The following is a 25,450-nucleotide window of genomic DNA, read 5'->3' as shown; positions in this document are numbered from 1 at the left end:
CCTTCCCTTAGATTCCCTTGGAGCTCATTTGTGGCTTGTGTCGTTGCACTGGTCATTGATTGTTCCTGCCACCCCGCTCGGATTGGTGCAATACCTCAAACAGCCCTTTGTTGCGCGGACCACTACCCTGTGTATGGCAACAGCCACATCCCCTTTGACACTCCTGCCCTTGACCTCACACCCGATACACCAATCCACGAAGTTTTCCTCTCGCTCAAGAGACTGTCTGGTCTGCGGTCGAGCATCGTGGAATATCTCTTCTCTCACTCATACCAAACTTCACGAGTCCCTGCTGAACTCTCACAGTCACCACAGAAAAGAAAAATTCAACATGTCTGCTGAGGCTGCCACCAACCCCCCCGCCGCTGAGGCCCCCGTCAACGGCACTCCCGAGGCCACCGGTGCTCAGGAAGTCGCTGCTGCTCCCGAGACCACCGCCGAGGCCGCCGCGGCTGCTGCCAACAACCAGCCCCACTCGGCTTCCCTCTACGTCGGCGAGCTCGACCCCTCCGTCACCGAGGCCATGCTCTACGAGCTCTTCTCCTCCATCGGCCAGGTTGCTTCCATCCGTGTCTGCCGAGATGCCGTCACCCGCCGTTCCCTGGGCTATGCCTACGTCAACTACAACAACACCGCTGATGGTGAGCGCGCTCTGGAGGACCTGAACTACACCCTCATCAAGGGCAAGCCCTGCCGTATCATGTGGTCCCAGCGTGACCCCGCCCTGCGCAAGACTGGCCAGGGTAACGTCTTCATTAAGAACCTTGACAACGCCATTGACAACAAGGCTCTGCACGATACCTTTGCTGCCTTCGGCAACATTCTGAGCTGCAAGGTCGCTCAGGATGAGTTCGGTAACTCCAAGGGCTACGGTTTCGTCCACTACGAGACCGCCGAGGCCGCCAACAACGCCATCAAGCATGTTAATGGCATGCTCCTGAATGACAAGAAGGTCTTCGTCGGCCACCACATCTCCAAGAAGGACCGCCAGAGCAAGTTCGAGGAGATGAAGGCTAACTTCACCAACATCTACGTCAAGAACCTTGACCAGGAGATCTCCGATGATGAGTTCCGTGTCATGTTCGAGAAGTTCGGTGAGATCACCTCTGCCACTCTCAGCCACGACCAGGATGGCAAGAGCCGTGGCTTCGGTTTCGTCAACTACACCACCCATGAGAGCGCGCAGGCCGCCGTTGACGAGATGAACGAGAAGGACATCAAGTCCCAGAAGCTCTACGTTGGCCGTGCCCAGAAGAAGCACGAGCGTGAGGAGGAGCTCCGCAAGCAGTACGAGGCTGCTCGTCTGGAGAAGGCCTCCAAGTACCAGGGCGTCAACCTCTACGTTAAGAACCTGACTGATGACGTTGATGACGAGAAGCTGCGCGACCTCTTCGCCGCTTACGGCACCATCACCTCCGCCAAGGTTATGCGCGACTCTCTCTCCGACCGTACCCCCTCCCCCGATTCCGAGAAGGAGGGTGAGACCAAGGAGGAGGGCGAGAAGACCGAGGAGAAGGAAGACGAGAAGAAGGAGGAGTCCGAGGAGCAGAAGGACACTGAGGAGGACAAGGAGGGTGAGCAGGAGCAGGAGACTGAGAAGGGCGAGAAGAAGCTCCTCGGGAAGAGCAAGGGCTTCGGTTTCGTCTGCTTCTCCAGCCCCGACGAGGCCTCCAAGGCTGTCACCGAGATGAACCAGCGCATGGTCAACGGCAAGCCCCTCTACGTCGCTCTCGCTCAGCGCAAGGATGTCCGTCGCAGCCAGCTTGAGGCCAGCATCCAAGCCCGCAACACCATCCGCCAGCAGCAGGCCGCTGCCGCCGCTGGTATGCCCCAGCCTTACATGCAGCCCGCCGTCTTCTATCCCCCCCGGCCAGCAGGGCTTCATCCCCGCCGCCCAGCGTGGTGGCATGCCTTTCCCTCCCCAGCCCGGTATGGTCATGGCTGGTATCCCTGGTGGACGCCCCGGCCAGTACCCCGGTCCCTTCCCCGGTCAGCAGGGCGGCCGTGGCATGGGCCCCAACCAGCAGATTCCCGGTAACTTCCAGGGTATGCCCATGGGCATGCAGGTCCCCGGCGGTATGCCCAACGGTATGGGCTACCCCATGCAGGGCCAGTTCGGTCGCGGTGCTGGTGGCCGTGGTCAGGTTCCTGGTATGCCTATGGGTCAGGGCATGCGCGGTGGTTTCCGTGGTCCCCCCGGCCAGATGGGTCGCGGCCAGGGCCGTGGTCAGCCCGCTCCTGCCGGTCAGCCCGGCCGTGATGAGGCTGCTCCCGCTACCGGTCTGAGCTCCCAGGCTCTCACTTCCGCCCCCCTGCCCAGCAGAAGCAGATGCTTGGTGAGGCTCTCTACCCCAAGATCCAGGCTCAGCAGCCCGAGCTTGCCGGCAAGATCACTGGTATGCTCTTGGAGATGGACAACACTGAGCTCCTTGGACTGTAAGTTTCTATTTCATCCCTGACGACGGGAGACTCCCATCCTAATTTTCTTTATCACTTAGGCTTGATGACGAAGAGGCCCTGCGCGCTAAGGTCGACGAGGCCCTCAATGTCTATGACGAGTACATGAAGAACAAGGGTCCCGATGGTGAGCCCGCCGGCGAGGCCAAGCCCCAGGAGGCCGCCAAGGAGGCTTCTTCGGAGGAGACCAAGGCCTAGGCGACCTGTCTCGCTTACCGAATGCCTCGCAGATGGTAATGGCAACTTGAAGGCCCAGTCTTGATTTTGCTCGCTGCACCGCTCGGAACACTTTGGACGCACGCTTTGATGACAATTTCTTTTTTTTTTCTTTTCTATCTTTTCTTTTCTCCCTTTCACCACCCCCTACCCTTCGCTCTTCCCCTCCGAATCCTGATATCCCTCGGTTTGAAAAGTTCTGTCTTAGGCAGTGTCACCTTTTTTGGTGTTTAGTGAACGCGGCATGATGATTTTAATTTTTTTTTCCTCCGTCTTTCCCTCTATCCTCGTATTTTTCCCCTTCCCTCCATCCGGTCTGGATTTGGTGGTCCGAGGGGGAAGCAGCGCTGTACATGGGGGCTGGTAAAAGTTGTTTTATACCTTTGGGCGCTGGATGCGGACTCCTTTCTTCTAACCTTTCCTCTTATTCTTCTCTATTCGTTGCTTGCTCCGGTCCTTTGGTCTGTTGATGCGCTTTCATTTCGCCTCGTATTTCGAACCTTTTCCCCTTGAGTGTAACATAGAGTTCTACAGTACTTCTTCCTTGCAAAAGGGCTTTCGTTTTGTCCCTACTGCTGCACTAGTGTTCGTGAGTGTGGCAGTTGTGAAAAATGAGACGAGGACTAGCCTTTTTTGCTCTTTCAATGATCTCTCGTTGCCATTGTACATCTAGGAAACGTTTATAAAGTATTGCCTAGCAACGTCTTGAGATGTTGAGGATCCTTTGGGGCCCGGGCTGTTCAAATTGATGACTCATCGTCACCTTCGACCCACCTGAAGATCCATCTTGGGCTTGTATGTAGTTACATGTGCCGAAGTTCATCAGGCCATTCTGTTGATAGATAGAACCAGAGATCAATTGTGTGGGGGTGAGCTCATGGGATCGCCATGCCATTTCCAAAATGGAGCGTCCAGAGTATCTACCCGGCACGTCAGAGATTGGCTCCCTGACAGCGCACTCCAATGAGGACAGTCAGTTTGTCGGTAGTTCCAGCGGCGTTTACTTCATTAACACGGTCAAGAGAGCATTCTCAACTGGTGCTGATGAATCGGGGTCTCCAGAGACAGAGTTTCCCTCGGCTGAAGAGACACTAGTTGGTGCAGATGACTCGCCTCGACACAAGCGGCATCGTGTGGCAGCTTCCAATGCAGATTCTGTCCTCTCACCATCCGCGGGAGAGTCGCCATTGCACTGGAAATATGACCCTCAAGTGGCGGCCAATTTAGGCGATGCACCACCGTTGGAACTTGCTAAGGAACTGATGATGACCTACTTCAAAGTCTGGCATCCCCTCTTCCCGTTCCTGCATGGGCCCACCTTCTTGCAGGCCATGGTGAGATTATATTCGAGCACACCAGAAACAACGTCGAATGAGGATGTCACCTCAGACCACCGAAGCGCTTGTTGGACAGTGGTCTGTCAATGTATATTCAATCTTGGAGCCCTGCTTCGTCTTGACCTGAAGGTCCCGTCCGAATGCCGAATTCAGTCGCCTGGCAGCATGACTGCTTTGCTAGGGAGTCTTTCAACACGGCATGATATCGCCTCCTTGCAAGCACTTCTTGCGGCGCAAGTTTTCCTTGTTGCGAAAATGGCGCTCAGGCCGGCGTCGACTTTCGGCGGATGTATTCTACGGTCGATGCTTCATGCTGGATTGCACCGGTGTCCGTTTCGTTATGCCCAACTCTCGTCGCATGACCGGCAATTACGGAAGAGAATCTTCTGGTGTGCATATGCTATCGACAGATATCTGAGCCAGGCACTTGGTTTGCCGTTAGGTATCCAGGACTCGGATATTGATGTGTGTTTACCGGCTGCGCAGGAAGTACATTCTCCGCCGAGAGTCAGAAGTTCAAATGCCATATCGTCCACTTCAAAACCAGCAGATGAGACCGAGGTTGCAGACGAAGGAGCCGTAAGCCCGACTGGGAATATCGGCCTCGCTGAGAGGCCCCGTTCTAGGATAACTGCACGTCGGGAGAGCCAGGTTGAAGAATACCGCAAGAAAGAAAGTGTGCTTGCCAGTTACGTGGACTCTGGCACACTTACTGGGCGAGCTCTGGAGTTATTCCACAAATCAATTCTTGTTCGCTCGGTTTCCCGGAGTGCAGTTCTGTTCTTAGTGACGGATGTCCACAAGTGGTGGAACAGCCTCCCTTCCGAGCTCCAAGGGAAGTCGATATGCGCAGACCAAGTCTCTGGCACGTCACCTGCCGATAGACCCTTTGATTTTGGACCCTTCTTTACAATCTTATATCAGCACCTTGTCCTGATTATCAACCGACCTTCCCTCTCATTGGACCCTTCGACTGCCGAATTCTCTTCTGGACTGCAGACCTGCATTGGCGCAGCCCGCGCGATTCTTGCCGCGTTGAGGCTCCAGGTAGGCAGTCAACAGGCCTTATTCTGGCCAGGATTCTTATCGGCTGCTTGGATGTCAGGGCTTGTTTTGGCATTCGCCTGCCAGCTCAGGCAATACGTTTTGGGAAAGGGCCTACAGTAAGATTTCGCCCTTGATGCTTTGTCTAAATGCGCTAACGTCCTCTAGGGAAATTGAAGAATGCTCGGACTTTCTCCGCCGTATGTCTCTTCAGTGGGAAACTGCAATCCACTGTCATAACACTTTGTCACTGTTGTCCACAAAGATCAAGCAAATGGAAATCGACCCGGATTCAGCTATGAGCTCGCATTCATATGCTCTCAGGAACATGGAGAAAACAAATGATTCGCTGGAGTCATCTAATGTGCATGAACAAGCGAGGAGGAGATCAGAGGGTCAATCCCGTTCCCGATCCGAGCAGCACTATTCTACCATTCCTGAAACCCTTCAAACGTCAAGTCCTGGCCGTGGAGGACCTGCGGTAGGACCGGTACAAGTCATCCCTGGGCATCTAGCGAACTTGAATGTGGATGCGTCACCCACCGAAATACCACCATCACAGATTTTGGAATTCCAGAACATGGATTCGAATTACCTTGCTAGTGGTTCGACTTTTGATTTGAACATGGGTGATCTGTTTGGAGGGTCAAATTATGATTCATTACTTGATATGATTGGGCAGCAATATCCTAGTTTCTAGGCGATGCATTATTCTCCGTCCTCTATATGTTGAAAAAGTGGAGTTATGGGACATGATTGTAACACATTTGAAAAAAGATCTTAAACACAGACTAAACATGACAGAAGAACACAAGAAATAAACAACGCCATATAACTCCTGCCCCCTCCCTTCCGTAGTCACTTTCTTCATCCAGAGCGTCTCAGTGCGCAGCGTTTCGCGAAGACTCTGAAAGAGCATAAAGTCGCGGAGCCGAGTTACGACCGTGAGCCCTGCGAAAGACAACATCCTTCTCAAAAGGCAGTCCCTCATCACGCACACGGCCCAGCCACTCTACAACGACATCCTTGGCCGCGCTCAATACTGCCTCCCGTGTCGCGAAGCCTCCATAACGTCCCCGTTGGTTTTCCACAGGCCCAACCACCTTAATGGAGACCCAAAAAGGTTCATCAGCGCACTGCGGCGTTGTGGTAGTAGTAGCCTCATGGTTCTGGATAGCAGACCGCATCTTGAGCAGGAGTCTATACCCGGTCAAGTGGCCCTCATGCTCCGAGAATCGAACGTTCACCCAACGGACATTGGGTCCTTGGTGAAGTTCTCGTCTATCTCGTGCGTTAGTCTGTCTTTCCGCCTTCTTGAAAGCTACGTTCGTTGAATTGGCAAGGTTCATCTCGATAGGGATCATCCTTGTCGTAGGAATCGTCCACACACCTCTCCCTGTCGTTAGTATTTGTGTCGCTCGATTGACCATCGCTGTATCTCCTATTCATGCTACTACCATAGAGGGTTTCCATATCACTGCTCCTCTCGTCTTCATCATCACTTATCCCCAGCTCCTTCAGTTCATTGACAATCTCTCCCAGGCCCATATCATTAAGGTTCTCGTTCAAATCCCGAGAGCTCATTTAGATCGAACCCTCTCCAAAGCTACCGGGGGTTCCGGACATCGAGCAGATGTAAACACAAGGTAAGTCAAGATCCTTCGATGAAAACTTTGATAGGGCAGATGTCAAGTGTAATTTAATGGGATTGAATGCCTTGGCTGCCGAGCGAGAAATTCATGATGGGCTGAGACGCTTTAAATAACTTTCTATCCTTAGACATGACATGGACAACACCCGATAATTCTTTGTCTGCCCGAGACTGTATCTCCCCTATAATGGCCATTGTTTGGGCAGATATCTGTGTGGTTCTTGAAGAAACAATCCCAAAAACCACTCAAAGAGCTGGCTTAGAGGGTAGTCATATCTACAAGCTAAAGCATAAAGAGGGTGATGGTCAAGCCATAGCTTGTGTACGGCAGAACCCGGTTCTGTTCTTCTTTCTCGATGATTTATTTGTTCTCTAATATTATTGACAGGCTGTTGATGAACGGAAAGCGCCACTGTCTCACCGAATCATGCGTTGATCTTCTCGATTTCTGCAAATACCGCGTCTACAACTCCCTGGGTGTTGGATGTACCACCCAGATCTGGCGTCAAAACATCCGCAGCACAGACATTCTCCACACAAGTCATCAGCTTCTCGGCTGCATCCTTCTCGCCAATCCACTTGAGCATCTCCGCAGCAGACCAGAATGTAGCGACCGGATTGGCGATTCCCTTCCCAGTGATATCGAACGCACTGCCATGGACAGGCTCGAAGAGAGACGGATTCTTGCGCGTGGGATCCAAATTACTCGATGGCGCAACACCAATTGATCCCGCCAAAGCAGCAGCAAGATCGGAAAGAATATCCATATGCAAGTTGGTGCCGACAATGGTATCAATGGACTGAGGCTTAGCCACCATGCGAACAGTCATGGCATCCACCAGCATCTTATCCCAAGTTACATCCGGGAAATCTTTTGCCACAGCAGTTGCAATTTCATCCCAAAGGACCATTCCGTGGCGCATCGAGTTACTCTTGGTCACCACCGTCAAGAGCTTTCGAGGCCGTGACTGGGCGGTTTCAAAGGCAAATCGCATGATTCGTTCAATGCCGACACGGGTGAAAATGGCCACTTCAGTGGCAGCTTCCCATTGCTGTCCAACATGCGATCGACCTCCTTGGCCTGCATACTCGCCTTCGGAATTCTCACGAACCAGCATCCAATCGATCCCTTCGGTTGCGGTGTTGAGTGGACATTTAGTTCCTGGGAAAGTTCGCACCGGTCGGACATTGGCGTATAGTTGAAGAGGGCCTCTGATGGCAAGGAGAAGGCCCCACAGTGAGATATGATCAGGGACGTCTGAAGTACAATTAGCATGGACGCGTCTTGTAAGTGAATTATGATTGTTTAGCATACCAGGAGCACCAACAGCGCCAAAGATCCCTGCATCGAATTTGCGCAAGGTGTCTAGTGCATCTTCTGAGATATATCGGCCGGTTTGTTTGTAGTATGTAGTTCCCCAGGGAATATGAGTGAATTCGATTTGAAAAGTTCCCAGCTTTTTCGCTAATTTTTCGACCACTTGGATAGCGGCGCTGACGACCTCGGGGCCAATGCCGTCTCCGGGAATAGAGGCAATGTTGTAGGACGGAGTCATTTTCAAATTTCTCTCACAATGACTCAATAAAATTCTCTGAAAATATAGAAGATAATCCTACCAAGCTATTGATTGATCCTAAACACATGCTTTAAATAAAGGTCTGTCGTCCACGGCCCTGGGCGTGATTCGGCATAGGTAGAGCCTGATGGTTCACTCCGCCACCGGCAGAACTTTCAGGCGATTGAATCAGCCGTTCCTCATTTTCAAACTCCTCCGTTTGTACATCCACACCGTCAGTATCAGGACACGAAAATGGCCAAAATGAGGACAGACAAATCTTCGAGGATTACTGTCGCATGCAATGCGTGTCGTTCAAGGAAGCAGAAGGTAGGTGGGTCCATTGCACACCCGTGAAGGCTCTGGCTCACTCGTTTTGAACCCGCTTCAGTGTAGCGGCGGAAAGTAAGCTTATGAAGTGTTCTATTTCCGATGGGAGAGATATAGTCTAACTATCATTTGTTTTATTCAACAAAAAGACCAGTCTGCCAACAATGCTTGGAGTATAACCGCCCTTGCAACTGGCCAGAACAACTCAGACGGTACGTGGGGGTTCAATGCTCCAAATCTAGTATTCCTCAGCTAAATGCATCCTAAAGTGGGCCTCCAAAAGGACATATCGAGGCATTAGAGCATAGGCTGCAAGTGACGGAGAATGCGTTGTTAAAATTGCTCTCGCAAGTCTCCAACGCTCAACTGCTTGAGGCATTCCCACCTCACTCTTCGTTCGAGGGAGAAGGCGCAACTTATATGCCCCTCGCAAGAATTCAGAAAAAAGGAATCGAAGACTGGGCACAATTTCCTCTCGACACGGCAGACAACATTCGGAAATGGCAGCAAGTCTGCACCGGCCAAGATGCGACTAGTCCCTCACATCAGGTCCTTGAAACTGAAGATTCTTCGCCTCGCTCAGCTTATCCAAGTGGCCGCAAGCGAAAGCATTTAGCACTCGAGGGGTCAAGAATACGGCCTTTTGAAGAGCGATCCAAATTTTCAGGAGCTTCCAATCTTCCTTATGAGCATGAAGCATGGTCCTCGTCTCCAATTGCTCTTTATCCGGCCCCAAAGCGGCCGTTCGTTCATGTGGAAACACAGCCAACCCCAAACATCATTCGAAGGGAACCTGATGAGCTTGAGAACGCCGATACAGTTCACTCATTCTTGCCTGGTGATCAAGCTCTTGCTGCGCAGACGATCAGCTCTTGGGATGGAGCGCCCTCTCTCAGCTTCCAGCAAAGGTTTCTCTGGTAAAAAAACCCCAGTCATAAATCTTGCGAATGAGAGTTCTTTGACTTTCTTGCTGCTCATCGCTAAAGAGGAGATACGATTGGATGAAAGGTCGCGTTTATTTGACACGAATCTCTTTTCAGATGGGATCGGAGTGATTGACGATTCGCTGCCTCCCCGGAATTACCCCGACTGCCCCCCGCGGGGGAATAACCTTGGCGGCTTTCATCTTCCCCACAACCCTGTCATCATTTACAGTTCGTCTGAGAAAGTCTGGGGAACTTGTGCGGTGATGGGAATGAATCAAGTGGGATAGCCCCACAGCGTGGAGGGACGGGGGTTTTTTGAGGGGCTTTGGTCAAAGTTCTCGACAAATTCATAAGTGAACCACTGGCACTTTGCTGCATGTTGATCAACCTCTTGCTCGAACAATGGCCATCAAAAAGGTAATCCCATCTGTTCTGTAGTCGCTGATCCTCCCACTAATACGAGCTACTCCTAGGTGATTATTGTAGGCGCTGGGCCCTCGGGCCTGATCCTCGGCCTCCTGCTCGCCAAACAAGGCATTGAAGTTGAAATCCTCGACGCTGGTGCGGATCTTGACAATCAACCCCGTGCGGCTCACTATGCCACACCTGCAACTTACGAGCTAGCACGAGCTGGAGTTCTTGATGATGTGAGAGCCGTGGGAATTCAATGCAAGAGCTTTGCGTGGAGGAAAATGGACACCACCTTTATCGCTGGCATGAAACACGATGTACTTCCGGCAGACTACCCATACAGCATGGTAGTGCTTCCACTTGACCGACTGGGGAAGATCTTGTACGAGCACATTCAGAGACAACCCACGGCAATAGTTAAGTGGTCCCACCGTGTTGTGCGCATTGGACAGGACTCAGGGAACGCTTGGGTTGATGTTGAAACCTCCACGGGCACCACGCGATTGGAAGCAGACTATGTTATCGGCTGCGATGGGGCGAGCAGCACGGTGCGACGCGAGCTATTTGGCCCCGAATATCCCGGAGAGACCTTAAACGCTCAGATTATTGCTACAAATGTTGGTGATGATTAATTTTCGTTCAACAGCTCAAATACTGATTATTATTATCCTCAGGTATACTACGACTTCAGCAAGTACGGCTACTGGGACAGCAACTTCATCGTTCACCCGAAGAATTGGTACATGGCAGCCCGCATCACCACGGACGGACTGTATCGTGTATCTTATGGTGATGTCCCGGGACTTACGAGGGAAGAATATATTGCACGCCAGCCAGAACGCTACGCCGAGATCTTACCTGGAAATCCTAAGCCCGGCGACTATACCATCACCAACATCAGCCCTTATAAACTTCAACAGCGGTGTGCCCCCACTTTTCGGGTGGGGAAAATCATTCTAGCGGCTGATGCAGCCCATCTGTGCAACCCATTGTGAGTCTAGTCATCAAAATGCTGTGCAGCAAAGCAAAGTTGAATGACTAACCGGAATAAAGTGGAGGACTCGGTCTGACCGGCGGTATCGCCGACGTGGGCTGCCTCTTCGACTCATTGATAGGAATTCATAACGGTCTAGCAGATGAGAGTATCTTGGACACATACAGTGAAGTTCGCAAGCGCATTTGGACCGAGACTATTGATCCTATGTCCCGTGAAAACTTCCGAAGACTGCATGACCAGGACCCAGACAGCGCCCGTGAGAATGACGAGTTCTTCCAAATTCTTGTAAATGCAGAATCGGATACAGAATTGGCAAAGGAGCTGGCATTGGTAGGTTGTCTTGATCTGGCAAAGTTGCATTTTCTATGAATGCTGACTTCGAAATTAGGGACTGGAGGTCTTGCGGCACGACATGACCCAATACTATAAGAAACCCTCTGGAGATGCTAAATTATAGAGGGGTTTAAATTCGAAGTCGTTCGGAAATTTTCACAGTTCGTATGCATGTATACCTACCTTCTTTGAGAGTTGAGCTAAGTAGAGATTTTAGTCGTTGCGTGTGGTGGCACGTTGTACACATTTAGCCTAGATGGTGAAATATATAGTGATTTTATTTATGTGCCATAGAAAGCTTCTAGTCACCATCCTCACAGGCCAACTCTGAGATCAATATCACTCTTCACTTAAACAGCATGAAGGAAGTTAATAATCAGCCTGATAGCCGATGATAATTGGTGAATCTCATTTTGGCTTCATTATCTTGGCGAGGCTGCAGCCTTGGGAAAAGTACACCGCCTTTGGGGCTGCACGCGACCCCCAAATTTTATTTTGCGAGAGCTTGACTTCTCCCCTTCTTCAATCAACCCTTCATTACGAGCTCTAGTCCTTCATGTCGATATGGGCTCTAAGACACCCGAAAACGAACGCCGCAATGGCGGTAGTATGTACCATCTTGGCCTTGCAGCGGCCAGTCCCGGCGGTCTGATTAATGCTTACATTTAATAGGTGAGCCGTCGAGCTCAACCAACGCAAATGACACTGGCGGGGAGCCACGTGGAGCCCATCTGTCCCGCGATGGTGACGGAACTGTCGGAGATGACGGTGACGACGATGGAGATGATGACCACGAGGCCGGCGTTACTACCGTATCGCTGACAGGCCAACCTGCATCGGAGACTACCTCCAACAAGAAGAACAAAAAACGAAAGAAGTCGAAGAAGAAGTCTTCCTCGCTTCAGCAGTCATCCCCTCCACGGGTACCCCTGACTGACCTGTTTCCTTCTGGTCAATACCCAGTTGGTGAAATCCAGAGCTATGCACCTGTGGAAAACACAGCTCGCACCACTTCCGAGGAAATTCGGTACAACGGTCGCACTCACCTTGAAAATGACAGCTTCCTGAACGACTACCGGAAGGCAGCTGAGATACACCGTCAAGTCAGACGCTGGACCCAGGAGACTGCTCGCCCTGGGAAGACCCTCATGGAGATTGCCGACGGTATTGATGACGGCGTGAGGGCTCTACTTGATAACGATGGACTTGCACCCGGAGCTGGCCTTGTTTCTGGCATGGGATTCCCAACAGGATTAGCACTCAACAATTGCGTTGCACACTACACTCCTAACCCGGGCCAGAAGGACATCATTTTAAAATCTAGCGATGTGATGAAGGTCGACTTTGGAGTCCACATCAATGGCTGGATTGTCGACAGTGCATTCACTATGTCATTTGATCCAACTTATGACAGCCTGCTCGCTGCCGTTAAAGACTCGACGAACACCGGCATCAAGGTAGATCAGCGGAAATTTCTCCCACTTCCCAATAGAGCTAATGGTATCTAGACTGCTGGAATCGACGTCCGAATCAGCGATGTCAGCGCCGCTATTCAGGAGGTCATGGAAAGCTACGAGGTCGAGATCAATGGAAAGACATACCCCGTGAAACCCGTACGAAACCTCTCGGGCCATAACATCAAGCAGTACCAGATTCACGGTGGAAAATCTATCCCATTCATCAAGACCAGGGACCAGACTAAGATGGAAGAAGGAGAGATCTTTGCCTGTGAGACATTTGGCTCTACGGGCAGGGGCACAACATTCGATGGTGTACGTATCGTGACATTGAGCATGTGAGAAGAAGGGAGTACTAATGCCTTATTGCCTATATAGCCTGGCGTCTATGGGTATGGAAAAGACCCGTTCGCGCCGAAAAAGATTACCTCGCACCTGGCCTCAGCTCGATCTCTCTACCAAAAGATCAACGAGAACTTCGGCACTATAGTCTTTTGTCGTCGATATCTCGAGAGGCTCGGTGTTGAGCGATATCTTGCAGGGGTAAGCAGAACCCAAGCTACTTCTTGCCAAGTCATTTACTGACACAAGTGACGATAGATGAACAACCTTGTCTCGCAAGGCGTGGTTGAAATGTACCCGCCTTTGATGGATATTGAAGGATCATACTCGGCGCAGTTTGAACACGTATGTTCGTTCCCTCTCCATGATCATCTCATATCTAACTCTGCTAGACCTTTCTGCTACGTGAATCCGGCAAGGAGATCATCAGTCGTGGGGATGACTACTAAAGTCACGCAGGAATCTGATCCCGCCCAGACGGATCTGACTTTATGTTTCTAGATGCCATCCAACATGGACACCAGGTGGAAACTGCTCTTTAGTTCGTTACCCGGTACTATTCAACATAGTATCTCCCTCGAGAAGCATACTTTCGTTTACATTAGCTTCGTCCAACAATTTTTTGACCACACTGCGACGCGTTTCCTTTCTCATACATTTCAACAGCTGCCTAGTCCTCTATGTAATCATGCCAAGCTAAATTCAGGCATGACTGTGTTCCTAGTCTTTGGCTAATGAAGTAGTCCATTTTATGAAGTATCCTTGCCACCAAGGGAGGGACCGAAGGATCAAAGTTTCACGTTGGAGATGGTTTAGCCGCATGTCGGTGAGGCGCCTACTGTGACCGATATGTGCCACCTCTGGCAAAGGGCGGTTTTGTTCAATCTCAGCAGCACAAAACTTACTCAGCCACATAGGTGCATGGCCTCCTGAAAATTGAGGGTACTTAATGGCAATACGTATCACGTATAAGGAATTATGATTTGGCTAATGACGCCCAACGCACTATTCGCTAACTACTAATAATAGGGGTCCTCTAGTACTACTGTCTCTTCAACGAATTTAGCTGCCTCCTTGGAGCTGCTAGGGCGATCGATTGAGAGCGTAAATAAAGAGAGATGTCGAGGGAGATGTCGAAGGGGATGTAGAAAGAGAAGTGGAAAGAGAAGTTGAAAGACAAGCCAAAACATAAGTCAAAAGAGATGCAGAGGAAGGAGGCCTATATGGGTTACTTCGTAGTTGATCATGGCGTCTTAAGCTCTGTTTCAATACTGGTCGAGGATCTATGATCTGGGAATAGCTTCAGCATCCCCATGTAAATATAAATACCACCCATGTAGCCCCGATCTCTGCTTCTTCCTTCTCGCTCTTCGCTCACACCGCTTCATATTGGTTGCGGATTATTTGCCCAGCAACCTTCATCTCAATTTAGGTGCTGGCGATGAGGGTTGCTGGGTCCAGATGATCCGCAACCAATATGGAGCGGAAATTGCTCGCCTCGCGGCGGAAATCGGTAGCTGGCTGAAAATGCTGGCCTTCGGGCCATAGCTAGACCAGCCTCAGTCTACAATGTAAATTTACCACCTGTAAGGTCTGATCTTCTTGTTGGATATACTAACCTTATTCTTAGTTCCCCAACTCCACCATCACTGCCGTCGCCCCAGGTCCCGCCGCTGCCGCTGCTTTGCCCGTGGAATGTCGACCGAGTCGACAACGTGACCGCCGCTGCCGCGTCTGGTGTGGCTCTCCCTGGGGGAGATGAGGATATGGATATCATCACTTAGGATGATAGCTCTGTGTTTTTTTGACCTTCCATTCGGACATATCTCATTCCTCCATTGTATGATTATTCAATTTTTACCATTTTTAATTCATTGGTGGAGAGGACGGGTAATACCCGTGAATCTTTCATGTCTCATCACTTTCGACATCTCTATCAACACTTCTATCAACATCTCTTCGACATCCCGGTGCTTCACCGCTTGTCCTCCATCCCAGCGGATTGTGCCTCCACGCCGCTTTGCTGATCCAAGTTTCTTTAAAGCTTCTCCAGGCTGAAACGGGCTCGATATTTCCCGTTCATATATTCCACATAAATGATCCATCATCAAAAGAGAATAGATCGCCGACGAAGTTGTCAAAATCGGTCGTGAGGTCGTGCGGCAGTTGCATGATGTCGGGTATCTGGGACTGAGGGGTGGATAGCAGTTGCCCGGTGGGTTGTGGTAGAGTCAGGGCATCGGCAGACTGGATCTGTGAGTCTATTTTTAGCCCAAAAAAAAATCTAAACCGAACGATAGATAAATACCGTTCGTCCCAACTCTGCCATATCAGATGGAATACTCTGAAGATGCTGGCGGCAGGCAGTTAGGGTGTTCTTCGCTCCTTGTAGCATCAAACGCTCTCTTTGCTGCGCTGATCCACGAGCGCGTACAGATTGAAGAACAGTGGTGAGCAGTATGAGGTCTTTGACGTTGCTTCCTCTGTGGTGGACTCGACGCGTAAAGCTGTCAAGTGTGTTTTCGATGAGCCGGGTCAGGCTAGCCTTGCTGGGGGTTTGATGACGGGAACCGACTGTATCTGTGGTAATGTCCGCAGGCGATGGAGTTGATGATATGATGGAAGATAGTCTCATATGCTCGCACACGCTGAGAGCTGCCCATAAGATGTCATGTTGACAGAATGTGTGGAAGATATCCCAGTAGGCGTTTGAATTGGTCACATCGGGATCGGCAAAGTGAGGATCAAAGTAATCTTGGTAAGAAAGAAGGGCAAGGGAGGAATCAAGACAGAGCCCACGTATCTCATGAAATGATGGATGGTCCTGAGGGGTTTGGGCGTGGATGATGACAGGGCGAAGGAGGCAAAGTAGAGGACGACGAAGAAATGTGTCCAGGAGGACGTGATTCAAAACAAATGCGGGATGTGTGCTTTCCGTGTCTTGATTTGGTCTCAGTTGAGATGGAACATCAGAAATGTATTTCTCAAGCCTTTGAGCTTGCTTGACGCGTTCACCGAGATTATCACGCGGGCTCGTCCGTTGTACTATGTTCATCACTCTGATTCGATGGGCCAATGAAGTAGCGAGAGTTATTTGCGCCAGAGAGTCGGTCTTCTCACTTAAGGAGGAGGGGAATGGCGGCTCCGGGGTGAACTCATCAAAGTCGACATCGTTGAGGTTGGATGGTGTAAGAGGTCCAAAGTCCAGTTCCGGAGTCATGACTGGCATGCCAGATGTGATAGAGATTTGGAGATCCAGCTCAACAATGGTGATCCAAAGTCGGCGGCGACACTCCGCTTGATAAAAAGATAGATTGGTGGACTGAGAGAGATTAACATGCAACCCCATCACCATGCCCGAGCGGACAAGGGAGCCACTAGCTTTCCACAACTCTTCTGCGGAAACAAGACGGAGTTGAAGGGAGAGCAATAAAAGTGTTTCAGTCTGTAGTGTGGACAGTTCAATCCGCTGCTTTCGAGGCAGTTTAGCCAACCAAGCTTGTAGTGACTTAGGGGCATCTTGTTTCAGATAGTCCCAGGATGATGATTCCTCCGGGGTAGATGGTTGAGGATCAAAGGAGATAGCGACGGTCAGAACCGCCGTCAGAAGAGGTGCAGAATTAGATGCAGACTGATGGCTAAGATCCTCCCAGAAAGTATTGTACTGGCGAAGAAAAGAGGAAATGTGAATGACTCTGAGGGTCTTCTCACAGTTGGTGGTGTAAACCTCCAACAGCTTATCACAGGTTGCTTTGGGAGGAAGAGAAGTGAAGATATTCTGTAGCTCAGGGAAGCTCTGTAACTCAGACAGAGACTCTGGGGAGTTGATTGGTACCAGTGACTTGGATTGCAAAAATTGGACTTCTTTGGCCAGCCCCACGAGAGCAGAGTCTTCAGAGCAATGATTGATAAACGCTTTCGCGTCGGGGAACTTTGAATACGTCAGCTAAGAGGCAAATTCAGTGATTTAATCAAGAGAACCGACCTGATTGAGAAGTGTAATGCGATTGTTCTGCCCGTGATAACGAGTCCGCGACCCTTTGACCACCAGAGTCCCAAGAAAAGGCGAGGTGGAAATTGTAGAGTCAGATTGGGGCCTGCTTGGAAGGAAAGGAAGTGAGAAAAGGAAGGTAGAGAGGACAGGTTAGGAGAGGAAGGAGGTTTAAGAAGAGGAGATGGGGGAAGAGACGATTCCAAGAAGATGATAGAAAGACATACCACGAACTCTGAACAGGCGCATCTCTCATCGGTCCAAAATTGCCGGCATGGGCAGGGGGACGAACAGCAAGGAGTTCCTCTAATTTGACAACACGTTGCTGCAGATCTTCGATGATGCCCGTTCCAAGTCGCGATTGACTTGGCTGCGATTGACTTGGCTGATCAGTCTCATATCCCTCGGTAGGTATGCGAACTCGCTTTGCCTTGGGAACAGAGCCGCTGGACGGATGTTGATTGTAGGTGCATTCAGCGCGACAACCCGCTTTGCAGCAGTTCTGACATGGCGCAGCCCGGTCGCATTTCAATTTCTTCTCTCTGCATCGGAGACAGGAGACTACTGGGCGTGGCCGCTTGCGCGAGGGAGAGATTTCCATGGTAGTCTGGGTTAGTGCTTTGTCGGCATCTCATTAATTAATCTCTTGCGTGGCAGGTGTTGATGAAGCTGGATACGTGTTGTTGTGAGGTCTAAACTATCCGTGGCACCAACATGCGGCTAAACCGCCCCCAAACCCCCCCCATCGCTTGCGCATTCGGTATAGGAGGCGAGGTGTAGAAAGAAATTTAGAAAGTTGGAAAGAGATTTGGAAAGAATCTTAGTTGGAATAAGAAAAGCAGCATGGAGGCAACAAATTTTGTGCATTTGAATCTCCAGCTTAGGAATTTATTGACTCCGCTTCCGATACTCAATTACCGACATGATTCTGTCGAACGAGAAGCTCAGTTTGTGATAACCGGCGCAGTATTATCCCACCGCGACTCCTCCACAGCATCCACCAGAAAACAAGCGACGCTCTTGCGACTCGTACTAGCCATCAGCGGCACCCCCTTCCCATTATTCGGCCACTCGCGAACCGCTGTAACATCGCTCTCCACCAATCGAGAAGGGCGAACCATCACATAAGTCACACCACTAGCCCGAACCTCCTTGTCGACCACGTTATGGTCCTCATACTGATAACTCATGTTGGACGCGCTCATCAACCCGCGCAGCAAGCAGGACATGTTCGGCCATGATGCTCCCACACCAAAGGCTTGCATGATGACTACCTTTTGAACACCGAATTCTTTCATGGCTGTCACCACGTTGGCATTGCTGTCGGCCATTAGTCTTGGTGGTGATATCGGTGCTGCGAATGGGCTGTCCGAGGCTCGGGGAGCATTCAGGGTGACGATGACCACGTCGGGGATATGGTCTTGGAATGCTTGTCGGACCTCAGAGATTTGAGTTGGGGATCCTAGAGAATAGTTAGTCACTGATTTGGGGGTTGTTTTCAAAGAGGGTCGCTCATTGGCATACCTTTGACGATGTTGATGCCGTCTAGCCCTTTCATCACAGCTGGGTCCCGGACGAGAGCTGTAACACCGTGTCCTATAGAGAGTTAGTTTATGAATGAAAACAAACTAGCTGTTTGAGAGCTTTGGACTTACCTCGTTGCAATAATTGCTCGATAACGAGCTTGCCAGTGCGGCCACTGCCGCCAATGATTAGAGCGTGCATGTTGAATGGTATTGTTGATAATGAAGTATCCACGGCGCGTTAACAAGACTGATAATATGCACCTGAGAATAGAATCTTAATGTGCAAAATGCTATAATGAATTGTATTTGGATGATAATTAAAAGAGAATCAAGGGGAGCATCGATCTTTAAATCGTGCCTGTCTAAATCCGATCGGATCCGGGACAGGAGTGGACTATAGAGAATACTCGGTCAAGATGTATAATTAGCTATTGTGGAAGGCCCAAAATACGTAGCTGACTAAGCATTTTAGCGGAATGATCCCTATAGTCCGCGGAAGTCCCGGGTCCGGCGCAATGAAACGGAGATGTTTTTTTGGAACAACAGCCTCATCAATTGATCTGCATTATCAACCAGATTGTTTCTGTAAACATTCAAGGGTATATTTTATTTTGCTCTAAGTCTCCCATTGGACTAGGATTAGAGGCGTTGTATACAACGCGACATTATCTCCGACCACGTCCGTCTTGGTATAAGTCAGGTAGATCTCATTCTGATCCGCCGGAGAGAGACCAGGATTGGCTTGTAAACTGTACGCCCCCAAAGAAAAGTTCCCATTAACCCCCGAATAGAAATGAATTGGTTGGATCCAAGGACCCTCGGGTGCCGGTGCAGTCGTGATATAGAAGTCCGCCGAAACAGAAATGCCAGCTTGACCAATCCACACGTACGACTGCCAGGGCTGGGAATAGTAGTATGTGCCTTGTCCACCCGCACTGACATTTTCGATTTTAGCGGCTGTGTTGCCTAGAGTAGGTTTGTTGCTGGTCCATACTCTGTTGACGTAAAACTCATATTGTGATGCGTCTTCGATGCTGCCAACTGGGACACGGGCTAGGGCAACGTTCTTGTTTGAATCTTGTCCCCAGAGGTAGGCCGTACTTCCTTGCACGACACCACCGTAGTTCCCATAGGGGATCTCATTCTCCGCCCAGAAAGCAGAGTTGACAATCTCGACTTGCGGTAAACCTGCCGCTCCGGATGTATAAGTGACGCGATAGAGCGTAGTTGAAGGGTCTGCGACCAGATTGGTGAGACCCGAGATATGGATATTGTTGATCCACGTATAACCAACCGTCTTACTCGAGTCAGAGACTGTCACCAGCGGAGGCGCATTGGCCCAAAGCGGATATCGAGTGCCGTCCGAGCAAACTCCGGCTTGGTTATCGTTGCAGTTGCCAGGGACAAGCGGATAGAAGGACTGGTCATTATTGTTGCCGTACATATTCAGATTCGTGCCACCGCCCGCACCGCCCGAGACCAAATCGGTCCATGAGGCAGAGCTGGTAAATATTGGGAGGTTTGGAATGCCATTTGCATCATAATGTTGGGTATCTCTGCATACCCAAAGAGCGCGACCTCCGAATACAGATGAGCCGCAAGAGTCGCGATTCAAGGATGAATCGGCGAGGATGCCTACCACTTGTGGAGTGCCTTTGACCACCGGGTTACTGGCGCCACGCTTTTGAATTAACCCGGGTGCTGCGACGGCAGCTTGTGCCAAGGTAGATATTAGAAATAGCGTCAGCATTGGAGCTGTTGAAATGAGATGAGAGAATATATGAAAGAAGAATCAGTGAAGCTGGACTGGTTTTACACACGAGTAATCAGGCTAAGAGAAAGTTACTAAAGGTGTGACTTTTGGCTGACTACTCGTTGCCTTGCTTTCCGCCCTGGTCAGGGAATTATTTCTCTCTGATTCCTCAGACCCCGCAATGGTTTGTGTTAAAGAGGGTTGGCCTGAGCACCGATACTACCTTGTCTCAACAACCGAGGCATCCCAATCCTGGGCAAACCCGTGAAAGCACCGGAGCCAACGAGCAATGATTGATTTCTTGACCGTCAATGGATGTTTACAGCTTCATCCTAGGTATTTATTTCTTAAATCCTTGTCTAGGACTATAACGGGAGAAGATGCAGTTGTGACCCTTCTTCAGAAGGCTCGCTTTGGAGTGTTCCTACCTTGCTAATTTAGATCCCTACCCAAATTTCTTCGAGAAAAACTGATGTTCTGGCCGGCCCGACTACAATAATCCAGCTTTTGCGACTTATGTAGGAATGCAACATCCTGAGAAATTTCTAGTTACCGGTGAAAATCATCCAAGAGGTCGCATCGTTCGAGAGTACACGGGTCGGGGCTTACATAGAACCCCCAGAACGCCCTACTAACATCCCTGTCCGTCAAAGTAACTTAGTAGTCTTATTCTACGTATATCTGAGACCTACCCTGCACTCATGAATGGCTAGATTGAATGCCCTTTTATTACGTACGTAAAAGGCAAATTATTGGAGCCCGCGACTCATTTTAGAGTATAAAGTTTGCGGGCAATACCGTAGTCCCGTCATGATCTGATCGAAAGCTGACAGGGCTGTGCTCTAAAAAAACGATTATGCTCCAGTCTCGATGAACGGAAGTCGAGAGTGCAAGATGAAGTGGGTCAACTCTCGCTGTTCAGCGGCCTAGCGGGCCTCACATTCAGAGGCTTGACCTATTCTAGAACATTGCCAGCTGTTCTCTCATCAAACTGCTGTCCAAACGACAGCGGCCTAGCGGGCCCTGAAATTCAGACGCTTGACCTAATTTAGAGCAGGTCAGACCTTCCCTCATCAAAAAGATGTATGTTTGGTTGAATGGAATCGGTATGAGCCACATGATAACCTCCATAATACCGATTTGAATATCTACTTGGAGCGTGGTTTGACGATTCCACGAAGAAATTCGGATCCAAAACCAGCCTCGTGGTGCACTGGCTGGCGCAGAGCTTGATAACGTGCTTGGAGGTATGTCAGTAGCGAACCGAAGCGTATACCACGTTTCTCAGCCGTCAGCAAAATATGTATATAAAGGTCAAGTTACCACTAAGATCATCCGACCAGATGTCAATCTCCAAACCTTTTGATCAAGCCTTTCAATCTTCTAAGGTTGCTCCTGGCAATCTCTTTCTTTCATCCCTTAAAAAATACATAAAGAAACATACCGACAATGACAACCCCCAGATAATTTGAGGGCAAGGTGGTTATGGTGACAGGTGCTGGAACTGGTATCGGTGCTGATACTGCTTTTCTCCTTGCTGAAAGAGGTGCAAAAGTGGTCATTGTTGGCCGAAGAGAAGCCCCTCTCCATGAAGTTGAGCAACGCATTGTAGCAGCTAGTGGCGAGGTTCTTGTCGCCGTGGCCGATGTATCCGATATAGCCCAAGTTGAGAAAGTGGTTGAGAATACTCTGGAAGGTTCGGAGATCTACACTACGACGTCTACAATGCCGGAGTATCTGGCGAAAACTTTGACCTGCCCGATTTGCCCAAGGGTGTGTGGGATGAGACCATTGCCATCAACCTGTCTTCCATTTTCTACTGCATGAAAGCCCAAATTCGCGCAATTGATCAGGTAGGAGGGGTTGAGATCATGAATGTTTCCAGCGTCCTCGCTGATCGCGGTCTTGTCTGGCGCGCTCCTTACACTGCTACGAACACGCCATTCGAGGTATTACCAGAACAACTACCGCCGACTGGGCTTCACGAAACATCCGGATCAATGAACTCCAACCTGGAGTCATAGCAACTCCCATGACGGCCATGAATCCCGAAGAAAGTGCACAGGGCGCCTCGAAAATTGCGGCGAAACGCCTAGGTCAACCTAAGGAATGTGGAACGGCAATTGTGTTCCTTCTTTCCGACGATGTTTCGTGCATCACAGGCACGCACCTTGCAGTTGATGGGGAATATCTTGCATGAGTACCTTGCCTGAAAGAGCCTGGAACTACAGCAATAGATACAAATAGTCCACATGATAGCAGCCTAAACCAGCCAATGTTGTTGCGTACTGTCTGATTTTGCAACTTTAAGATCACCTCAGTCAAATCACCTGCTTCATTATTAGAATCTTTTGGGTTTCCAAGTATTCAACCTCAAATGCCTCTCACAACTGAACCCTGCACTTCTCTGATTATTTTGCCTTCTATGTATGGTCAACAAAGTCTATGTTGACAATGGCCCAGCCGAATGTGAATGAAACTAATCAGTGAAAGGTAACAATAATGTGCATTTGCCACCTGTATCATGCTCATTATCTCTAGTGTTCTGTTGTCCGTATTATTAGTAGCGCCGCGTACTCCGAAGGCCGAGCCAGGTTGACTATTCAAGTAACGATACGCAAAAGAAAAAAAATACTATATGTAAATGACCGTCCATCAGCAAGAAAATGGAAAAAGTCGAAGAGGAACCCAATAAGAAAGCAAATGCTCAGAGGCAAAAGATATCCCCTCTGATCCGTCATCAACACGGAGGCTCCACTTGTGAAGATCTGCGATTGCTGATTGGTGTCACCGTGGCGGGCCAAATGCGGCATAGTTGCACTAGCCCGCTAGCCCGCGAGCCAGCCAGCCGCCGCCTTAACGACAATACAACTGAATACATGTTCATAGGTACCGGACCTACCGGTAGCTCCTTCCATGATACTTGAGTTTTCCATAAGTAGTCAAGCCATTCCATGGTCTTTCAGTTCCCACAGGGCCTCTAAGCTGAACCAGTAAGGAGCAGAGCATAATTGATCGTTCCGAGCCATCCCAAAAAAAAGAAAGATTTGCGATACTTCTCGCTAACCAGTGGAAAACTTCAGTCTTCTTCTCCTCTTTCTTCATGCTCTTCGTCTCTCTCGACTATTCCCTTGTCTTTCTTCAGAGAGAATATCTTCTTCCGCCGCCCTTGCCATCATTATTTTCTCCTTGCGCTTTTGATTCGCCCAATCATAAATGCTCCAACTCTGTAACAAGACCGATGTTCCTTTGCTCCTGATACATATCACTGGCTGACCATGCCTAAGGCTGAACCAGACACGGTCATCTAACTTCACAGAGACCGCTGTTCCAAGCAGACATACCCAAGTGTGGGCTTCCGGGGCGGTTCTGACCCACGTATCCATGCTTCCACAGGATATCGCATAACGCAATTTCTTAACAAGAAGTTGTAAAACATCCATGGAAAACGGAGCAAGAAAATCATAGTCGTCAAGAAACAATAACCAGAAGATCAATGCTGCTGTATAGCAAGCCTGGTTTATTGCCTCAGCATTCGACTTAATAGGGACATGATTGGTATTATGCCCGGTATCTTGATGATCCGGGGACGATAACAAGAGATCTTCCACTCTGGTTGCCCATTTCGCTCGGATACAAATGATAGCAGGGTCATCTGGCCAAAGGTGGGCAACAGATTCAATATCTTCAAAGATCTCGATTGTACGGGGTGAGAGGTTATAGTAACCTCCTTTTTTGCTGGCTGCTCGACGCAGGATGGCGGAGATAAAATAATTGGGAGGGGTGAGAGGAGTGGAAGGAATATCTAGGAATGGTATATCGAGGGTGGAGTCCATGATAATAGCCTCGGTGAGAACGCATCTGCAACGAGGAAACAATATGAGACACCGCTAATAGTCGTTAAGGAATGATGATCGGAAATACGCACACAGTGATAAGCTCTGACAGGAACGTGCCAAGGGCGAGATCTTCAAGGCCGCCTTTTGCTTTGATCATTCTCATCAATGCCATTTTGTGGATGGTGGATGCTCCTTTGTCGCCAAAGAGGGCCTGAAATAGTCAGAACTTGCTTGCAGACTAGGTTCTCGGGGAACAGACATACCGAGAAAAAGACTAACGGTGCAACACACGCCATCAAAGACTCGCTGAATACCGCGTCTGGGTCGTTGATTCTCTCCTGGAGCAACCGCAGTGCAATTGTGTGGTGATATAATGTCATATTGCTCTTTTTGGCACCTCTAAACGCATCCAGATGGGCCGACGCGGCATAAAGGGTGGTGTGAAGTGCACAAGGGTCAGCAAGGGCTTGTTGGATCCACGTCGCCCGAAGAAGACATGCGAGACTACCACTGTCAACAGGGAGCGGGTCCATCCCAAAGGTCTCGAGGACTATCGAAGATACCGGTGAGTACACAGTTTGCGTAGAGCTTTTTCAAATCGCATTAGCGCTATTTGCTTGTCTACTTACACGAGTGAATAAGCATAGGCATGTGGGGTTGTGACTCGACTGGTAAGGGCACTGTGGCATTCAACCTGCCAATGTCAAGCGAACGAAGGAAGGAAGCGCCAGGCCCATCCATCACGAGAGCCTGCTTGGGATAATCACAGTGGTTATATTGTCTGCCGGCAATCATTAGTCGTCTGAACAGGTTGTCAGCTTTACTACCAGCAGTGGTACCTTGAGCATCGGCCGCAAGTCGGCCATATTTTGTCACATTTTCGTTTCTTTGCGCGGCACTGGAGACATGCCCCGATAGCCCTCACTGCGGCTGAGGTCAGGGGGAGAATCGCTGCTTGACTGACACTGCTCTGGGGGTATAAAGATGATTCTGACCGTGGGTCAGTCATGAATATCGGTTCGGTGGAACCGTGCAGGCTTCTCTGATCGTTCACGTTCCCCTGAGCTGGCACTCTGGCTGCCGTTTTGTACCAGCACTGTCGCTTTTGTCTGGCAAGGTCAGCCTGGATATGGGGCTAGTGCTTCAAAGACCTCACTTGAGACACGCTAAGCATGATGGCAAAAGGCGGTCGCATTTCCTTTTCTTCTCAGCACATGATAAGCAAGCGTGATCCGCCCGGGGGTCCATCTTCGGCACGACAGAGGCGGCTCGGATTCAGGACTC

General features: G+C 49.9%; 11 protein-coding genes across 11 annotated transcripts; 5 read left to right on the top strand and 6 right to left on the bottom strand.

Annotated features, from left to right (window-relative positions):
• Window positions 1-331: 331 nt before the first annotated feature.
• Window positions 332-3,241, top strand: pab1 (polyadenylate-binding protein; the record flags this gene model as incomplete). The annotated part of the gene is given in 4 exon segments (XM_057146920.1): window positions 332-1,852; window positions 1,878-2,280; window positions 2,295-2,436; window positions 2,499-3,241. 4 exon segments carry the CDS (start codon window positions 332-334, stop codon window positions 2,653-2,655), a joined length of 2,223 nt encoding a protein of 740 aa, XP_057014806.1. The 3' UTR covers window positions 2,656-3,241.
• Window positions 3,242-3,489: 248 nt separating this feature from the next.
• On the top strand, window positions 3,490-5,882 carry N7473_000979 (transcription factor domain-containing protein). Its single transcript, XM_057146919.1, has 2 exons — window positions 3,490-5,173; window positions 5,223-5,882. The coding sequence occupies exons 1-2, from the start codon at window positions 3,576-3,578 to the stop codon at window positions 5,752-5,754; spliced, it is 2,130 nt and encodes a 709-aa protein (XP_057014805.1). The 5' UTR covers window positions 3,490-3,575; the 3' UTR covers window positions 5,755-5,882.
• A 53-nt stretch (window positions 5,883-5,935) lies between these two features.
• N7473_000978 (uncharacterized protein) lies at window positions 5,936-6,418 on the bottom strand (the record flags this gene model as incomplete). Its single annotated transcript, XM_057146918.1, has 1 exon — window positions 5,936-6,418. One exon carries the CDS (start codon window positions 6,416-6,418, stop codon window positions 5,936-5,938), a length of 483 nt encoding a protein of 160 aa, XP_057014804.1.
• A 712-nt stretch (window positions 6,419-7,130) lies between these two features.
• Window positions 7,131-8,261, bottom strand: N7473_000977 (isocitrate/isopropylmalate dehydrogenase family protein; the record flags this gene model as incomplete). The annotated part of the gene is made up of 2 exons (XM_057146917.1): window positions 7,131-7,963; window positions 8,021-8,261. The coding sequence occupies 2 exons, from the start codon at window positions 8,259-8,261 to the stop codon at window positions 7,131-7,133; spliced, it is 1,074 nt and encodes a 357-aa protein (XP_057014803.1).
• A 1,658-nt stretch (window positions 8,262-9,919) lies between these two features.
• N7473_000976 (FAD-dependent oxidoreductase) lies at window positions 9,920-11,574 on the top strand (the record flags this gene model as incomplete). The annotated part of the gene is made up of 6 exons (XM_057146916.1): window positions 9,920-9,934; window positions 9,991-10,545; window positions 10,603-10,919; window positions 10,982-11,255; window positions 11,314-11,419; window positions 11,476-11,574. The coding sequence occupies 5 exons, from the start codon at window positions 9,920-9,922 to the stop codon at window positions 11,380-11,382; spliced, it is 1,230 nt and encodes a 409-aa protein (XP_057014802.1). The 3' UTR covers window positions 11,383-11,419; window positions 11,476-11,574.
• A 248-nt stretch (window positions 11,575-11,822) lies between these two features.
• N7473_000975 (Methionine aminopeptidase) lies at window positions 11,823-13,506 on the top strand (the record flags this gene model as incomplete). The annotated part of the gene is made up of 6 exons (XM_057146915.1): window positions 11,823-11,865; window positions 11,931-12,715; window positions 12,767-13,030; window positions 13,094-13,258; window positions 13,316-13,402; window positions 13,450-13,506. 6 exons carry the CDS (start codon window positions 11,823-11,825, stop codon window positions 13,504-13,506), a joined length of 1,401 nt encoding a protein of 466 aa, XP_057014801.1.
• Window positions 13,507-15,136: 1,630 nt separating this feature from the next.
• N7473_000974 (Zn(II)2Cys6 transcription factor) lies at window positions 15,137-17,649 on the bottom strand (the record flags this gene model as incomplete). Its single annotated transcript, XM_057146914.1, has 4 exons — window positions 15,137-15,310; window positions 15,366-16,988; window positions 17,043-17,154; window positions 17,276-17,649. 4 exons carry the CDS (start codon window positions 17,647-17,649, stop codon window positions 15,137-15,139), a joined length of 2,283 nt encoding a protein of 760 aa, XP_057014800.1.
• Window positions 17,650-17,992: 343 nt separating this feature from the next.
• On the bottom strand, window positions 17,993-18,773 carry N7473_000973 (uncharacterized protein; the record flags this gene model as incomplete). Its single annotated transcript, XM_057146913.1, has 3 exons — window positions 17,993-18,510; window positions 18,573-18,644; window positions 18,704-18,773. 3 exons carry the CDS (start codon window positions 18,771-18,773, stop codon window positions 17,993-17,995), a joined length of 660 nt encoding a protein of 219 aa, XP_057014799.1.
• Window positions 18,774-19,190: 417 nt separating this feature from the next.
• On the bottom strand, window positions 19,191-20,324 carry N7473_000972 (uncharacterized protein; the record flags this gene model as incomplete). Its single annotated transcript, XM_057146912.1, has 1 exon — window positions 19,191-20,324. One exon carries the CDS (start codon window positions 20,322-20,324, stop codon window positions 19,191-19,193), a length of 1,134 nt encoding a protein of 377 aa, XP_057014798.1.
• A 1,488-nt stretch (window positions 20,325-21,812) lies between these two features.
• On the top strand, window positions 21,813-22,351 carry N7473_000971 (SDR family NAD(P)-dependent oxidoreductase; the record flags this gene model as incomplete). The annotated part of the gene is made up of 2 exons (XM_057146911.1): window positions 21,813-22,023; window positions 22,062-22,351. 2 exons carry the CDS (start codon window positions 21,813-21,815, stop codon window positions 22,349-22,351), a joined length of 501 nt encoding a protein of 166 aa, XP_057014797.1.
• A 1,876-nt stretch (window positions 22,352-24,227) lies between these two features.
• On the bottom strand, window positions 24,228-25,254 carry N7473_000970 (Zn(II)2Cys6 transcription factor domain-containing protein; the record flags this gene model as incomplete). Its single annotated transcript, XM_057146910.1, has 4 exons — window positions 25,006-25,254; window positions 24,796-24,947; window positions 24,430-24,716; window positions 24,228-24,377 (listed from the first exon to the last, which is right to left on the bottom strand). The coding sequence occupies exons 1-4, from the start codon at window positions 25,173-25,175 to the stop codon at window positions 24,228-24,230; spliced, it is 759 nt and encodes a 252-aa protein (XP_057014796.1). The 5' UTR covers window positions 25,176-25,254.
• Window positions 25,255-25,450: the final 196 nt, after the last annotated feature.

Source organism: Penicillium subrubescens (assembly GCF_028828155.1).
Source record: "Penicillium subrubescens strain IBT 31985 chromosome Unknown utg000001l_segment0_segment0, whole genome shotgun sequence".
NCBI classification, from domain to species: Eukaryota; Fungi; Ascomycota; class Eurotiomycetes; order Eurotiales; family Aspergillaceae; genus Penicillium; species Penicillium subrubescens.
The sequence above is the reverse complement of the archived record's forward strand: the minus strand, read 5'-3'. Positions and strand labels throughout refer to the sequence as shown.

Excerpts from the sequence above, each read along its gene's own strand:
- N7473_000979 (XM_057146919.1), top strand. The coding sequence starts at position 3,576 with ATGGAGCGTCCAGAGTATCTACCCGGCACGTCAGAGATTGGCTCCCTG. Across the intron at positions 5,174-5,222 it reads GTTTTGGGAAAGGGCCTACA|GGAAATTGAAGAATGCTCGG; the intron begins GTAAGATTTCGC and ends AACGTCCTCTAG.